General features: G+C 47.7%; 2 protein-coding genes across 21 annotated transcripts in view; one reads left to right on the top strand and one right to left on the bottom strand.

The window, feature by feature from the left end:
• Positions 1–12,866, top strand: part of tctn1 (tectonic family member 1) — a 125,742-nt gene extending 112,876 nt beyond the window's left edge. For 15 of the 19 annotated variants that reach the window (XM_061836088.1, XM_061836086.1, XM_061836092.1 and 12 more), the window contains 2 exons: positions 5,480–5,611; positions 9,127–12,866. In XM_061836088.1, the coding sequence (XP_061692072.1) occupies positions 5,480–5,611; positions 9,127–9,270 (276 nt within the window). In that variant the 3' untranslated portion in view covers positions 9,271–12,866. Of the gene's footprint in view, positions 1–3; positions 1,694–5,479; positions 5,612–9,126 lie in introns of those variants that run through there. The other 4 variants (XM_061836094.1, XM_061836076.1, XR_009797272.1 and 1 more) reach the window with 3 other exon arrangements.
• Positions 9,431–17,269, bottom strand: part of hvcn1 (hydrogen voltage-gated channel 1) — a 53,502-nt gene continuing 45,663 nt past the window's right edge. The window contains exon 6 of one of the 2 annotated variants that reach the window (XM_061836105.1): positions 9,431–12,993. In XM_061836105.1, the coding sequence (XP_061692089.1) occupies positions 12,793–12,993 (201 nt within the window). In that variant the 3' untranslated portion in view covers positions 9,431–12,792. The remainder of the gene's footprint in view (positions 12,994–17,269) is intronic. The other variant, XM_061836107.1, reaches the window with a different exon arrangement.

The raw sequence follows: 17,269 nt of genomic DNA, 5'->3' as shown, positions 1-17,269 counted from the left end.
CAGAACCTGTGTGTACCGACCTTCGTCCGTTCTCCGACCAACCCTGTAAGCCTGACTCCTTGACACCTCTGCCTGCGTTGATTGTTTCCCCGTGTACCGACTACTGCCTGCCCACTCATCTGCTCTCTTCGCCCGACGCTCCAACAACCGCTGCTGCACCGGACTACCTGCTCGATCCCCGACCTCGGCATATAATAAACGTGTCTCTTCTTGAACTACCTTGCGTCTTCCGAGTTCCTGCATTTGGGTCCTACCTCTCGTTCTGATGGGACGTGACAGAACGAACTGGCCATCACAGGACCCAGCAGGAAAGACCCGGCGTCGCCGGGACCGACGCAAGGTAGACCGTCTGCCGTAGGACCAAGCGTGTCCGATCCGGATAGGCTCCCTGATGTCCTCCGATTCCGTGTCTTACGCTCCGCCAGCGAAGTACGAATACGTCCCGAACACGACCCGTCCGGCTCCTCATATTCTTCTGGACTCTTGACTTTTCGGAATATGAGGAGGACCGTGATTTGTATGCCGGGCTGCCTGAGTATGACTCCGACGACTTTGATTTTGAGTCTCTTTGCCCGGCTTTTGATCCCAGTCAGTTTGCCCCGCCTTCCCGCGTTTCCAGCACCCGAGCGACTTCGCCCGGTAGATCCAGGTGCACCTATCGGTACGAGGGAACCCACTTGGCCATCTACCCGGGACCTCCACGTGGCGGCCAGAGGAGACGCCCCGGCCGGGCGCTCCCTGGTGTCACTCGCTGCGCGGCAACGAAGACACCGTCCTCCCACTCTTCGCCGGCAACTGTGAGACCGGCAGACCCGCAGCTGGTGGCGAAGCCTCAAGCCCAGAGGGAGGAGGAGCCACCAAACCACGAGGCGTTCTGTCGCGAAATGCGGGCGCAGTTAGAGAGGCAGAGCGCTGAATTGGCGGCTCTCACGGCCCAGGTCCGGCAACGATTGGCGAACCAGCCGAGCTTCGCTGACGTCGCAACGGCGACGGACAAACTGCTGACTCAGGTTCACGTTGCCGTGGAGACTGACCCGCCCCCTTGTCAAGTGCACGTCGCAGTGTTGGCGGTTCCGAGCAGAGCTCACGCGGCAGTTGGAACTGACCCGCTCCCGAGACACGCCCACGTGTCAGTTTCGACTGACTCTCCACCTACTCAGGTTCACGTTGGCCTGGAAACGGATTCGCCACCGCGCCACGCCCACGTTGCTGTTTCAACGGATGCAGTGCAAGCTCACGTGGCAGTGGGGACCGACCCGATGCCGCCTCACATTGCTGTCCAGGAGGTGGCGACGTCTCCACAGCCGCTTCTCGTCCGTGCTCTGGAGTGGCAGTGGCGACCGGCCCGCGGACGTTCCCCGTTCCTGCTCTGTCGGCGACCGGCCCGCGGTCGCTCCCCGTTCCTGCTCTGTCGGCGACGGGCACGTCCTCACGTTCCTGTCCAGGAGGTGGCGACAGTTCCCCAGCCGCCTCACGCTCCCGTCCAGGTGGAGGTGGAGTTGGTGATGCTGCCGCCGCCTTCTCACGTTCCTGTCCAGGAGGCGGCGGCGACGGGGTCGCTGCCTTCTCAAGTTGCTGTCCAGGAGGGGGCGGTACTGGCGCCGCCTTCTCAAGTTGCTGTCCAGGAGGGGGCGGTACTGGCGCCGCCTTCTCACGTTGCTGTCCAGGAGGGGGCGGTACTGGCGCCGCCTTCTCACGTTGCTGTCCAGGAGGGGGCGGTGATGGCGCCGCCTTCTCACGTTGCTGTCCAGGAGGGGGCGGTGATGGCGCCGCCTTCTCACGTTGCTGTCCAGGAGGGGGCGGTGATGGCGCCACCTTCTCACGTTGCTGTCCAGGAGGGGGCGGTGATGGCGCCGCCTTCTTACGTTGCTGTCCAGGAGGGGGCGGTGATGGCGCCGCCTTCTCAAGTTGCTGTCCAGGAGGGGGCGGTGATGGCGCCGCCTTCTCAAGTTGCTGTCCAGGAGGGGGCGGTGATGGCGCCGCCTTCTCAAGTTGCTGTCCAGGAAGGGGCGGTGATGGCGCTGCCTTCTCACGTTGCTGTCCAGGAGGGGGCGGTACTGGCGCCGCCTTCTCAAGTTGCTGTCCAGGAGGGGGCGGTGATGGCGCCGCCTTCTCAAGTTGCTGTCCAGGAGGGGGCGGTGATGGCGCCGCCTTCTCACGTTGCTGTCCAGGAGGGGGCTGTACTGGCGCTGCCTTCTCACGTTGCTGTCCAGGAGGGGGCGGTACTGGCGCCGCCTTCTCAAGTTGCTGTCCAGGAGGGGGCGGTACTGGCGCCGCCTTCTCTCGTTCCTGTCCAGCAGGCGCTGGGGAGTTCTGTGGAGCCACCCAGGAGCTGGAGAGACTTCGGGGTGGCGGTCATGGCTCTGGTCCTGCTCTCCATCATCTTCTTCACTCCTGAGTTCGCCCAGCCGCTGCAGGACCTGGCCTCATTGGCGACCAATCCCTGGTCGTCTTGCAACGACGGCGTGGGAGATTCTCGTCTGGAGCAGTGGCCTGCCTCGTTCTGGTTCCTGCATCGCCGTTTGGTTCCTCACAGAGGTCGTCCGCCCGAGTCGCCCCGTGGGGACCCTGGTGCTTGGCGTCCGGGTCATCCTCCTGACCTGTCCGCCCGGACACCTCGTGTTTGGTGGCCTGGATGGCCACCAGTCTGGGGTTCAGGGGGGGGCGTCCACTGTGTGCATGTCCACTGTGAGAGAGAATCTAAAAAGAAAAATACAGAAAGCACAATGTATGTTTTTTTTTTTTTAAATGATTTATTTGTGAGATAAGTATTTGAACCCCTGAGAAAACCAGTGTTAATATTTGGTACAGTAGGCTTTGTTTGCAATTACAGAGGTGAAATGTTTCCTATAGTTGTTGACCAGATTTGAACACACTGCAGGAGGGATTTCGGCCTACTCCTCCACACAGATCTTCTCTAGATCAGACAGGTTTCTGGGCTGTCGCTGAGTTTCAGCTCCCTCCAAAGATGTTCTATTGGGTTTAGGCCTGGAGACTGGCTTGGCCATGCCAGAACCTTGATATGCTTCTTACGGAGCCACTCCTTGGTTTTCCTGGCTGTGTGCTTCAAGTCATTGTCCTGTTGAAAGACCCAGACACGACCCATCTTTAATGCTCTGACTGAGGGAAAGAGGTTGTTCCCCAAAATCTCACAATACATGGCCGCAGTCATCCTCTCCTTAATACAATGCAGTAGTCCTGTCCCATGTGCAGAAAAACACCCACATGCTTCACAGTAGGGATGGTGTTCTTGGGATAGAACTCATCATTCGACTTCCTCCATATGCGGTGGGTGGAATTATGACCAAAAAGTTACATTTTGGTCTCATCTGACCATGAAACTTTCTCCCATGACTCCTCTGTATCATCCAAATGGTCATTGGCAAACTTAAGACGGGCCTTGATGTGTGCTAGTTTAAGCAGGGGAACCTTAAGTGCTATGCATGATTTCAAACCATGACGTCTCAGTGTATTACCAACAGTCACTTTGGAAATGGTGGTCTCAGCTCTTTTCAGGTAATTGACCAAGTCCTGTCGTGTAGTCCTGGGCTGACTCCTCACCGTTCTAAGGATCGTTGAGACCCCACGAGGTGATAACTTGCATGGGGCTCCACTCCGATTGAGATTGACCATCATGTTTAGCTTCTTCCATTTTCTCATGATGCTCCAACAGTGGACCTTTTTTCAAGAAGCTGCTTGGCAATTTCTCCGTAGCCCTTTCCAGCCGTGTAGAGTTGTACAATTTTGTCTCTGGTGTCTTTGGACAGCTATTTGGTCTTGGCCAAGTTACAAGTTTGAGTCATACTGATTGCATGTGGTATACAGGTGCCTTTATGCAGCTAACGACAACAAACGGGTGCATCTGATTTAAGGTAATACATGGAGTGGAGGTTGACTTTTAAAGGCGGACTAACAGGTCTTTGAGGGTCAGAATTCTAGGTGATAGGTGTTCAAATACTTATTTGCAACTGTATCACACAAATCGTTTAGAAAAATCACGCATTGTGATTTCTGGACTTTTCTTTCTAGATTATCTCTCTCACAGTGGACATGAACCGATGAATATTTCAGACCCCTCCATCATTCCTCAGTGGGAGAACTTAACATATAGCAGGGTGTTCAAATACTTATTTTCTTCACTGTACATGGAGGCAACCAGCCAGAAGAAAGGAAGCATTTTTATCCAAAAACAGACAAAGCAAATACAAAACTGGGTTTAACAGAAGTAGCTAGTTTTCAGGCACTATGATAATCATATGATAAATAAATTTTTTTTTTCACTTTTGTCCTGAATCCATGTTAAAGAGTAACTCAATGGAGATCAAAAATACAGCACCTTTAACTGCAACTGCGACGGATGGGATAACGGCAAAACAGACAAGTCATGTTTGCTTTAGGTGGAACGAAGACAAGATGAAAGTCAGGGTTGAGCATACCTAAATCTCCAAGTATGGTGACTGAGAATTCCTCTTCCTTAACTCTTGGAAACAGATTGATCAGGCTTTCCCTCATGTTAAGGTACAGTTTTCACATAACCTGCTTGCTGAAATACAGCCCAGGCCAATCCTGGCAAACTTGGGTGCCAGGGATCGGTGTAATGGAGAGCCTCAGGAAGTATCCTCAACATTGGTAGGTTTAGCATACGCCGTGTAAGTCAAGGACGACGATTCTGGTGGGGCTTCAGTTTCTCAAATGAGTGGGAACAAGTATAGGCCAGGCATGTGATTCAGGAACCCCCAGGGTGTAATAACATGAGGAACTTTGCGTCCATGTATTCATGGAACACGAGTGGCTGTATTCTATGTTCACCCGCTGGCAGTTTCCTAGAGCTGTTAGGTCATCAGTTCGCTCATCCATTTGGTTGACATTTGACCATTTATTCTGCAGAATAATCGAGGGGAGAAAGTAGCCTTCTCAATTCTCTCTAACTTTGACGTCAGCTGTTTTCCATTGGAATGTTTTTCCATATTTTTTCAGGGATACATACATAGGGGACACCAGCCCTTTGTTTGAAGTGAATTTGATGGCTGGAGAAAAAGCATTGTAAACAAGCATTGATGAGCACGGTAAACAGCATTGTAGACAAACAGCAAATTCAAAATTCCCTGGCTTTTTTGCACTTCAATAGTGCAAGAAGAATGCTGAATTGGCCAAAAAATTGTGAGCGCATAATATAAGCAATTGGCTACTAATTCCCATGTGCATCTGATACAGAGACATTGATTTCCACATGTATGTTATTTATTAATTCAGACAGTTTTAGTAACAGTTCATATAACATCACCCCTCTAAAGTCACAAATACTGACAACAGTGCTTTCCGTAACAGCAGCCAAACAAAAAAAAGGGGACTTGGTTCTGGGGCTGGAATGTATTAATTCTATTAACATTTAATTTACAAACTTTGGTTTGAACACTGCTCCATGTGTGCATGTGCGTGTTTTTATTACGCATAACAAGACATGCATTTTCATTTGCAGGACACACATGCTTGCAATATCCCATTGTCACTTCACCTACAAATTAAATGGACCAAATATGGACACTTGTGGAATCCCCAAGCTGTGATTGTGAGCGTTGAGCAAGTTATCCGAAACACTGCCACTAATTTGGTAGGTCATACAGTGAACATGTAGGGTAATAAACTGTACACTTAAACAGGCCTCTCCAAGCATTGACAAAATAAAAAAGCAGGACATATATTTATTTGTTTTGAACTCTAACCACGTTCACCTCCATGAAGGAGTTGGTAGTACATGAAACACATGAAGCAAGATTTTGTGAGGAGAGAAATCTGTCAACTACCTCAAATACCTCAGTTGGATTGCTCAAATGTTTTTAGGTAAATTTATGATCGGAGCGTTCATCTGTGATGACACGCTGTGGCGTCCCCTAACAGGACAAGCCTGAAGAAACTTACCATGATAGTTGAGATCAAAACCCTCCAAAAAACGAAATATGCATGCTTTCTTCTGGCGGTGGGGCTTGAAGGAGAGTGCCTGGTGGCCGGGCCTGCACCCATGGGGCTTGGCCGGGCACAGCCCGAAAGGGTAACATGGGTCCACCTTCCCATGGGCTCATCACCTGTGAGAGGGGCCACAGGGGTTGGGTGCAATGTGAGCTGGGCGGTGGCCAAAGGCGGGGACCTTAGCAATCTGATCCCCGGCTACAGAAACTAGCTCAAGCGACATGGAATGTCACCTCTTTGGCAGGGAAGGAGCCAGAATTGGTGGGTGAGGTCGAAAAGTTCCGACTAGTTATAGTCGGACTCGCCTCTATGCACCACTTGGCCTCTGGCACCACTTTTCTTGAGAGAGGTTGGACTCTGTTCCACTATGGAGTTGCCCACGAGGAGAGACGCCGAGCAGGTGTGGGTATACATATTGCCCCCTGGCTCAGGCCCTGTACGTTGGGGTTTACCCCAGTGGATGAGAGGGTACCCTCCCTCTGCTTGCAAGTCGGGAGATGGGTCCTGACTTTTGTTTGTGCTTATGCACCAAACAGCAGTGCAGAGAACCCACCCTTTTTGGAGTCCTTAGAAGGAGTGCTGGAGAGTGCTTCCTCTGAAGACTCTATCATTCTGCTGGGAGGCTTAAATGCCCACGTGGGCAATGACAGTGAGACCTGGAAGGGCGTGATTGGGAAGAAAACCCCCCCGATCAGAACTCGAGTGGTATTCTGTTATTGAACTTTTGTGCTCATCACGGATTGTCCATAACAAACAGTTCAGGCATAAGGGTGTTCACATGTCTACTTGGCACCAGGAAACCCTAGGTTGCAGTTCAGTTCGATGATCGACTTTGTGGTCGTGTCATCGGACTTGAGACCGCATGTCTTGGACACTCGGGTGAAGAGAGGGGCGGAGCTGTCAACTGATCACCACCTGGTGGTGAATTGGCTCGGATAGTTGGGGAAGATGCCAGTGCGACGTGGCAGGCTCAAACGTATTGAACGGTTGGCAGATTCCCCTGTCAGAAGGAATTTCAACTCCTACCTCCAAAAGAACTATGCTCACATACCAGAGGAGGCGGAGTGCATTGAATCTGGGTGGACGATGTTCCGTGCCTCCATTGCTGAGGCCGCCGACTGGAGCTGTGGCCATAAGGTGGTCGGTGCCTGTCGTGGCGGCAAGCCACGAACATGTTGGTGGAAAGCAACAGTGAGGGACTCTGTCAAGCTGAAGAGGGAGTCCTATCAGGCATTTCTGGCCTGTGGAACTTCCGAGGCAGTTGGTAGGTATTGGCTGGCCAAGTGAAATGCAACTTTGGTGGTCGCTGAGGCAAAAACATGGAGTGGAGGGGAGGAGCTCGGTGAGGCCATGGAGAACGATTTCAGGACTGCTTCGAGGAAATTCTGGTCCACCGTCCGGCGTCTGAGGGTATAGTGGGGACGGGGCGTTGCTGACCTCAATTCGGGATGTTATGAGTCAGTGGGGAGAATACTTCAAAGACCTCCTCAATTCCACCAACATGCCCTCCCATGAGGAAGCTGAGTCTGGGGGCTCTGAGGCGGGCTCTTCCATCTCTGGGGTTGAGGTCACCAAGGTGGTTAAAAAGCTCCTTGGTGGCAGGGCCCCGGGGATGGATGAGATTCGCCCGGAGTTCCTAAAGGCTCTGGATGTTGTGGGGCTGTCCTGGTTGACATGCCTCTGCAACATCGGGCGGACAGCGATTACAGTGCCTCTGGATTGGCAGACTGGGGTTGTGAACCCCCTTTTCAAGAACAGTGACCAGAGGGTGTGCTCAAACTATCAAGGGATCACACTCTTCAGCGTCCCTGGTAAGGTCTACTCAGGGGTACTAGAGAGGAGGGTCTGTCGGGAAGTCGAGTCTTGGATTCAGAAGGAGCAATGTGGTTTTCGTCCTGGCCATGGAACAGTGGATCAGCTCTACACCCTTGGCAGGATCCTTGAGGGTGCATGGGAGTTCGCCCAACCAGTCTACATGTGTTTTGTGGACTTGGAGAAGGCATTCGAACGTATCCATCGGAGAGTCCTGTGGGTGGTTCTTCAGGAGTATGGGGTACCGAATCCCCTGATACGAACTGTTCTGTCCCTGTACAAGTGCTGTCAGAGTTTGGTCCGCATTTCCAGCAATAAGTCGGACTCGTTTCCGGTGGGAGTTGGACTCCGCCAAGGCTGCCCTTTGTCACCGATTTTGTTCATAGCTTTTATGGACAGAATTTCTAGGCCCAGCCGAGGCGTAGAGGGTGTCCGGTTTGGTGGCCTCACCATCGCATCTCTGCTCTTTGCAGATGTGATTCTGTTGGCTTCATCAACCCGTGATCTCCAGCTCTCACTGGAGTGATTCGCAGCCGAGTGTGAAGCGGCTGGGATGAATCAGCACCTCCAAATCCGAGACTACAGTCCTCAGTCGGAAAAAGGAGGCGTGCCTTCTCCAGGTCAGGGATGAGATCCTTCCCCAAAATGGAGGAGTTCAAGTATCTTGGGGTCTTGTTCACAAGTGTGGGAAGAATGGAGCGGGAGATCAACAGACGGATCAGTGCAGCTTCTGCAGTGATGCGGACTTCCATTCAGTCCGTTGTGGTAAAAAGAGAGTCAAGTCGAAAGACGAAGCTCTCAATTTACGAGTCGATCTATAGTCCTACCCTCACCTATGGGAATGAGCTGTGGGTTGTGACCGAAAGAACAAGATCCCGAATACAAGCGGCCGAAATGAGTTTCCTTCTCAGGGTGTCTGAGCTCTGTCTTAGAGATCTGGTGAGAAGCTCGGCCATCTGGGAGGGGCTCAGTGTCGAGCCGCTGCTCCTCTGCAATGAGAGGAGCCAGGTGAGGTGGCTGGGTGATATGATTCAAATGCTTCCTGGACGCCTCCCTTGTGAAGTGTTCCGGGCATGTCCCACCAGAAAGAGACCCTGAGGATGACCCAGGACACGCTGGAGAGACTCTGTCTCTCGGCTGGCTTGGGAACGCCTCAGGATCCCTCCGGAAGAGCTGGAAGAAGTGGCTGGGGAAAGTGGAGTCTGAGTATCCCTGCTGCAGCTACTTCCCCCGCAACCTGACCCAGAAAAGCGGTAGAAAATACATGGATGGATGGATGATGGATGGATGATGGATGGATGGATGGCATGCATTCTCACGTTCTTTTCTTCTTTCTCTCTTTCTTAGGCTAGTCTGAACAGAGGCGGTTATGTGTCAATTTGGAGTTCAGTGAGCTTCAAAGAAATTGCATCTGCTCCTCGTCCTGGTTACAGAGCTACGCCAACCATCAAAGCACATCTGCCAACTGACTTCTTCTTTCCATTTGTTTGATTCAGCAACTTCAAATAGACAGTAAACGTCATCTCACCAAAATGGTCATTGTAATTACAATGCATGACAAAATATTGGTTGGATCAAGCAAAACAGCTTTAATAGAGTTAGTAAAGTAAAATGGTTTTATAATATAAAAGACCAAACCAAACAATTCAGAAATGTTCCATATATTTACTCATACAAAAAAAAATACAGAAAGTTGAATAATAATTCAAATTAAAACCAGCAATCAGATGTCAATGCCATGCTTCTTCAGAAGTGTCTGAAGCTTCTGGTTGTCACGTTGCTAGGATAGATGAGAAGAGACAAATAAGTTATTTTGTTTCAGTCATCAAGTATCAATATGTGGATACAGCGGCTGAAATAAGTATTTACCGTCACCTTTTTTCTCACTAAATATATTTCCAAAGGTGCTATTGACCTGAAAATTTCATCAGATGAACATACCTGCACGGGCCTGCACCCATGGGGCTCGGCCTAGCACAGCCCAAAAGCGTAACATGGGTCCCCCTTCTCATGGGCTCACCACCTGTGAGAGGGGCCGTAGGGGTCGAGTGCAAGGAAGGAGCCCGAGCTGGTGCGTGAGGCCAAGAATTTCCGACTAAATGTCATTGGAGGGGTTTGGAGTCTGTTCCACTCTGGAGTTGTCAACGGTGAGAGGCGCAGAGCAAGTGTGGATATACTTATTGCCCACTGGCTTGGCGACGGTATGTTGGGGTTTACCCCGTTGGATGAGAGGGTAGTCTCCCTCCGCCTTCGGGTCGGGGAACGGGTCCTAACTGATGTTTGTGGCTACGCATCAAACAGCAGTTCAGAGTACCCACCCTTTTTAGAGTCCTTACTTTTGGGTGCAGCTGGGATTATACTGAGCCTATGGATCACCAGATGCTGGTCTGTAGCCAGGTCCAGTCTGATAATATTATCCCCTCGGTAAGTCCCACTGGCACGGCCAAGGTTGAAAGAATGTGTGTTTGCCCGGTTATCAATTGGTTAGTGTGTGTGACCAGCGGGTTTGGGAAGTTCACAGTTGACACTTTTACGAGCACCTCATCTTCGATCAAGACTTCATAAGCCTCTGGGATGATTTGTCCAGACTTGAGGTTTAGCAGTTGACAAGCATGGCTGGCATAGTTATTTGGTCATGATCCCAAAACATTGTTAATCGTGTCAACTTGAACAGCCAGTTGGACAAGTACGTCAGCACCGAGATAGGTTTTATGCGGCAAGTTGAGGACTACTAGGAAGCAGAGTGTTAACGAGCAATGATTCCATTGCAGGCTCAGGGCGCATGCGCCCAGTGCAGTGACGGCATATGGGTATGAACAGGAAAGCGAAAGATTTTCAGTGTTAATCTAAAGTCAGGGTGTATATGTCGTATGGTGTCAAACAGTGTCTGAGAAATTACGGATTTGTCAGCCCACAATGCCAGGGTGATGTCATCTGTCGGGGAGTCATGCAAATGTGTCCTCTGAGTATTCCAACACATGGCACTGGTCTGAGGACAATTCCGGAGTTGGTGGTGGTAATGCCTGTTTCACCTGCATCCACAGCTGAAGATTTTTATATTCGATTAGAGAAGGGGATCACCAACATTTTTGAAAGTGAGAGCTACTTCATGGGTACTGAATCATACAAAGGGCGACCAGTTTGATAGGCTTCCCTGAATAACAAATTTGCTCAGTTTACCTATAGTTATACATGAGTAATAATGATTAATGATACGCACATATGTGGAGACACTAATCACCTTAATGATTTCCAACAATAAGTATCAACAATGACAAGTTGGGAAACAGATGTCATTATTCAGCACTTTATTATTCTCAATAATGGTTAAATTTACTTACATCACAACATTTAATCTGAAAAATTACCCTTTTTCAGTATGATCCACCATGTTTATCAATTACCGTAATTTCTTATGCATAATGCGTCCCGAAGTAGAATGCACACCCCCAATGTTGACCTAAAAAAAATTAAAACCTTTCTACCAATGTACAATGCACACCACAAATTTGCTGCTATCCATATGCTCAAAATATTAGTAATTATCTGTATTTCTATTTTGCTAGGTTTGTGCTTTTATTGTTTGTACTTATTTTGTTTTCAAAAAAATTGTCTGTACAACAATCATTAATAATAATCTTTGTGCATGTACTGATGCAGCGGTAATACATATCTCGGGACAAGCCACAATGTAATTGTAATTGTCAGAACAGAATCCCTCAACCAACTAAAATAAATGCTCAACGATGGCATAACATTTTATTAATGCTGTTGATAACACGTATTAGTCTTAAATAAAATCATTAACAATGTTTAATTTAAACATTTTTTTGCATGAAATATTTGTACATAAAATGTTTGTGCATAGTGCAGTTTATCCACTATATTACACATCCTTGGTCAAGACATCAAAAGAAGCATCTGAGTCATCTCCAATCTGAAAAAGATCCATCGTAGCTACCTTTGGTGCATCGTTGTGGAACTCATCATTGATGACTTGGTCCAGTTCCGGTGCCTCCTGCATTGCATCATGAACATCCCATCTTACTCCCACAGCATGTCCTGCCCTCTGTGCCATCCTTGGCATTTGTGAGGAAACATATTTTGAATCCCAAGAATTTTGGTTTCGCAACGCAGCCTCTCGCCCTTCATTTGGCTACAATCTGTAGCAGCTTTCCTATGGTGTCAGGTCGCCATCAAAACGAGAGCTCAAACTACGTAGAGACGAGCATAATGGGAACATTTATTTAGAACGCAATTCTTCAATATTTTAATTCAAAGTTACCATGGCACTGGTATGCTGCCATCGATAATGACTGGTGTCTGTTTCTCTGTTAGTGGGAAGACTGATATTACATGCTGTTCACCAGTGTATTCTAACCTGGTGTGTAACTTTCAGATGTGCATCAGTGAGGCATATTCTTTGTTCTTGATTAAGTTCATGTCAGAAAATGCTTATTCACAGAGATAGATTGAAGCAAACAGGCTTACAACATTCATAGCTGCTGTACATGCACACCTGTGCGTCCACTGCTGTATCAACAAGACATGGTTTGGTGCATCCTGGTAGTCTTTGAGGTGAAGATCATTTTGCAAGGTTATGATTTGAATCTCCACCTGTCCAGCATTCAGGCTGTTCATCTTTGGCATTTAAAGCACTTGTCATATCAACAACCGTCTGTGTTGGCAGATTTATGTTTTACATACAGGGTGTCCCCCCCAAAAATGTATACACACTTTAAATAATGGTAAACTTGATCTTGATTGAATAATTTTTAACATGTAAAATAATTCACAAATGTCATTTAAAGTGTGAATACATTTTTTTGGGACACCCTAATATACACCAAATAGCTATATTAGTTCTACCTTCAACTTTAACATGTTTTGACATGTTGTGGCTTGTAGTTCTCCCAGTCAGGCTGTTCCTCATGTGATGTTGTTCCTACAATGTGTATAGAGCTGGACATAGATACTGTAACTGTCTTGTTTTGCCTCTCTCTGTAGCTCACTCTAATATGACGAAAGGACTTTTAGTCTGATCTTTAGTAAGGAGTGACAACTCGTAATAAATACCTTTTCCTCTCTTTGCAAAGACTCCTGTCTTTTTGCAATAAAAATCCACAAAGATGAGGTTGTCTCCTTGTTTATGGTGTCAGAAGTCTGATTCCAGGATTGATCACTAAGCCAGAGAATCTCCGGACCAATGATCATCTGCGACGAGAACAATAGTCCTGCCATTACGCCAAGAATTCGGACAGGGGACTGACCGGCTGCCTTCCTGGATCGACCATCACCTCAGGATTCCAAACGAACCACAACAAAGAATTACGGTAAAGAATTGTATCATTTATTTCTTGATTTTTGGGGGGAACAATCTTCTGTGTATTAAGGTGTATTGGTAGTTGCTCTCATTCCATTTGGTAGGGTTCGAGTCTGTACCATCAAGTACAGTTCATTGAGGGGTTCGAGGCAGCAAAATCTGTGGGGTTCGTGGCCTGAGGTTTAAATTCATTGAGTGAGTGAGGGATAGAGTTCCTGGGCTTATATTCAGTGAGGAGTCAGTGCCTCAAGATCTGACGGTGAGGGATTCAAGTCCCAACAATTAGGGGTTCAAGTTTCTGACAATTTTAAAGACGTTCAAATATTGTGATAAAGCACTTCTCAAGAAGGGGGGGTGGGAAGAGCAAAACCAGTAATAAGAACAAAAACAGGGATTTACCAGTTCATACATCACCAATCATGACCCATATGAGGGGAAATATGGGGAGAAATCTATAGCGTGGGTACACAAATGGGTAAATGACTATGTTTTTCTAGTCACGGTAAGTTTCAGTATCCGGCAGTTGCATCATTTAAAAGGAAGGTTGGAAGAGGAAAAAAGTAATTTATAAAAGACAGAAGATTTAGAAGACACTGACAAAAATGCAGAACGTCTGGAAATATTGTTGACAGAAGCTAATAAGAAAGAGAAGAGTCAATAGAATTTAGATACGGGAAAAGTGAAAAAAGGAAAAGGGTGCAAAGAAATTAATGACTGTATCTCCTCCTGTGACACTGTATCCAAGGTTTCCTGGTGGAATACGTCGGGACAACACCAGTGACTGATGAAAAGGTCAGCCAACCGAATAGCATTTTGTTCAAGATTTACAAGCTGTTAATGCTGCAATAAATGCTGCGGCTCCTTGTGTGCCAAACCCTGATAACATTTTGAGGCAAATTCCACGTGACGCAAAGTGGTTTTCAGTTGCTGACCTTTCTTGTATTTTTTTCTGTGCAAATTCACAAAGATGCACAATTTTGGTTTGCTTTCACTTTCAAAGGGAAACAGTACACTTCAACACGCTTGTGCCAAGGGCTGAGATGGAGCCCCACCCTCTTCTGCGAGGCACTTGCCTGCAGTCTTGAACCTTTGACACTCACACCAGCCACAGCTTTGCTACAATATGTTGATGATTTCTTGATTGCAGCTCCCATCAAAGAACAGTGTGAGACTGATACGATTGCTTTGGCAAAACACCTTGCGTCAGAAAGCCACAAGGCATCCTTATCAAAACTGCAGTTTGTATCACAAGAGGTTAAGTTTCTAAGACACATCCTTATTCTCCAGCCCGAGTGTAGGTAATTGTTGACACACCCAAACCCTCCACAAAGAAACTGGTTTTGGGAATGTACTCTTATTGTAGACATTTCATCTCGAATTATTCTGATTATGACTGCCGTGCATTCTCTCAATCTGGACAGGTCACTGACTTCTTCATCACATGTTAAATGGACACATGAGACAACTAGTGCCTTTGAACACCTCAAGTGTGCCTTGCAATCCTGCCCTACTCTTGGGATCCCGGACTCATCCAAACCCTTTGTTCAGTTTATAGACGAACGCCACGGAAATATGACATCGGTGTTGCTTAAGCGCCACGGCGCCCTTCTCTGTCCAATGGGGTATTTCTCTCGTCAACTTGATCCAGTAGCACGAGGTATTCCTGCGTTCGTTCGTGCATTGCAGCCTGTGAACAGGCTGTACTTGCTACACGTGACTATGTGGGGTACGCGTCGCTTACTCTGTATGTACCCCACTGTGTGAGTTCTATCTTGCAAGAGCAACGCTCATTAGTTGTCTGCTGCATGTTGGCTCAGATACAACACGTCGTTGTTGGGCCTTCCTAATGTATCAGTACAATATTGCAAAACTCTCAACCCCGCTACTCTCATGCCACTCCCTGATGAGGGTGAGCCACACTTGCGTAGCGGAATTACAGCACTTATGCACACCTCATGTTGACCTTTCTGATATGCCCTTGCAAAATCCAGATTTGTTTTTTTATGTAGACTGCTTTACTTCATGAGATCCTGATACTGGTTCCTACCACAGGATTGATGATTTTGGAGTCGTGGCTTCATCACCACTCCCTTCACATTACTCATCACAAGCAGTTGAGTTGGTGGCACTCACAGAGAACTGCTGTTTCCGTCACCATTTACACACTCCCGCTATTCTTTTGACGCCCTGTGGGGTTACTACAAATTTTTGAAATCTAATGGCAAACCAATTCTTCACAACGACAAGGTTGCAGTTCTCCTCAATGCTGTCCTTCTCCCATCTCTTATAGCAGTGTGTAAATGTGCGTTGCACACAGACTTGTCTGAAGGACATGCACATGCAGTTACCACCGCCAAGGCTCCATCACACAAGCCTCTTCCTTCATTCCACCTTACCTCCTCCCTCTCCACTGCCTGCTCACTCTCTCTTCTTGACCTTCACTTACTATCCTGCTGGACGTGCTGTGTGGCAACCGTGCGGGCTGACTTTGAAGAATGGCATTTGAATGGGCCTCGACAGCGAGCCTTGTCTACCTTGGCGCCTTTTCTTTTGTTATGTCAAAATGACGCATGAGTTGGACCATGTTTCAAAAGGGGGGATGGTTTCTGTGGTGCAATGTCATGGGTTAACAAAAGGGTTTTCTGCATTCACAGGCGTATTTTGTAAATCTTGCCTCACATGTGCTTGCTTCACTTCTGGTAAACCACGCCAACTCACACAACAGGCGGCACATCTACCACCTACGTGGCCATTCCACCATATGATGATGGACTTAGAATTAACACCTTCTGGAGACCAGAAACACTGTCTAGTTATGGTCAACATGTTTTCAAAATGGATTTAAGTAATTCGAGCGAAGTATGCGTCAGCGTCTTCAGTGGCAAAAGTTCCATCCAGCCATTCATTTTCTTTGCCACTTATCCTCACGAGGGTCGCGGGGAGCGCTGGACCCATCCCAGCTGTGTGTAGGGCCGGGATCGAACCCAGGTCCTCAGAACGGTGAGACCAAGGCTTTACCAGCTGATCCACCATTCTGCCGTGGCAAAAGTTGACTGAAATTATTCCCAGATGGGGAATTCCTGAAAAACTTTCTTCTGACAACAGGAAGCACTTTGTAAATGAGGTAATGACTCAGCTTTCAGATGGACTAAAATTTGACCTCAAAACATATTGTAGTTACCAGCCCAGTCCGGCGGTGCAGTGGAAAAAGAAAATGGGATTCTAAAATCTAAATTGAGTAAATGTTGTGAAGACACTGTCATAGGCGTGTCCTTCCTTGACCCGGTCTGCACCTGCTCCTCTAAGCAGTCGCCCGGACCTGGTTCTTGTTGCACTGAATTCGGTCAAGATATATTGCCACACGTGTGGTCTGGTCCTTCACCAAATCGTTGTACCTTGATGTCACGTTCCCACAAGTCCATGTCCTTGTCTTTGGGAACAAAACAGCGGAGCTCAATGCGGCGATCGCGGGACGGCGTGCCAAAAAAAATGTTCCCTCTAAACTTCGCGCGGATGCAATTGTGCACCACTGATGCAGTCTCTTCGCAGATATTCTGTGTTGCATGCAACAAAAAAAAATCCATTGCAAATTGAAATTATAACATACAGCTATTCAGTTTGTGCCCTTTTGCAATGTGATTCAATGAGAGAGGTAACTGGTTGTTACATTCAATGGCACATTTCACATGCGTACTGTAAAAAAAAATTAAGAGTATGCCACTGGTTTCTTTAGGCAGCACATGGAACATTCTCCAATAACAACCGCTGCACCGCCACACACTCTGTTTCCTACTGCACCTTATAACGCCCCTCGACACCCCAGCTCCTAAAGACGTACACTCATAATTACAAATGTTACAGTACTTACGCAGCCCATCAGATGAGCTCGACATGTTTAGTTTTGATATTAATGGAGAACGTTAAAAAAGAAATGCTGTCGTTTTAAGATGGAATGACTGTTGGATTATGTGAATAATCGAAGAAAAAGTCGTTAAACTGAAGCCAAAGCAGAAAGTGGAGGATGAGATGGTGTGTAATTTTAAAATTCCACCTTGGCACAACCTGATCCAGGATGAAAGCACAGATAATACAGTGCATAAAAAGCTAATTCTGTATTTTAAATATAGGAGGTAACATAACATTAACCTTAAAACAGTTTTGGGAGCA

The sequence above is a fragment of the Syngnathoides biaculeatus genome, chromosome 11 (assembly GCF_019802595.1).
Source record: "Syngnathoides biaculeatus isolate LvHL_M chromosome 11, ASM1980259v1, whole genome shotgun sequence".
NCBI classification, from domain to species: Eukaryota; Metazoa; Chordata; class Actinopteri; order Syngnathiformes; family Syngnathidae; genus Syngnathoides; species Syngnathoides biaculeatus.
The sequence above is the reverse complement of the archived record's forward strand: the minus strand, read 5'-3'. Positions and strand labels throughout refer to the sequence as shown.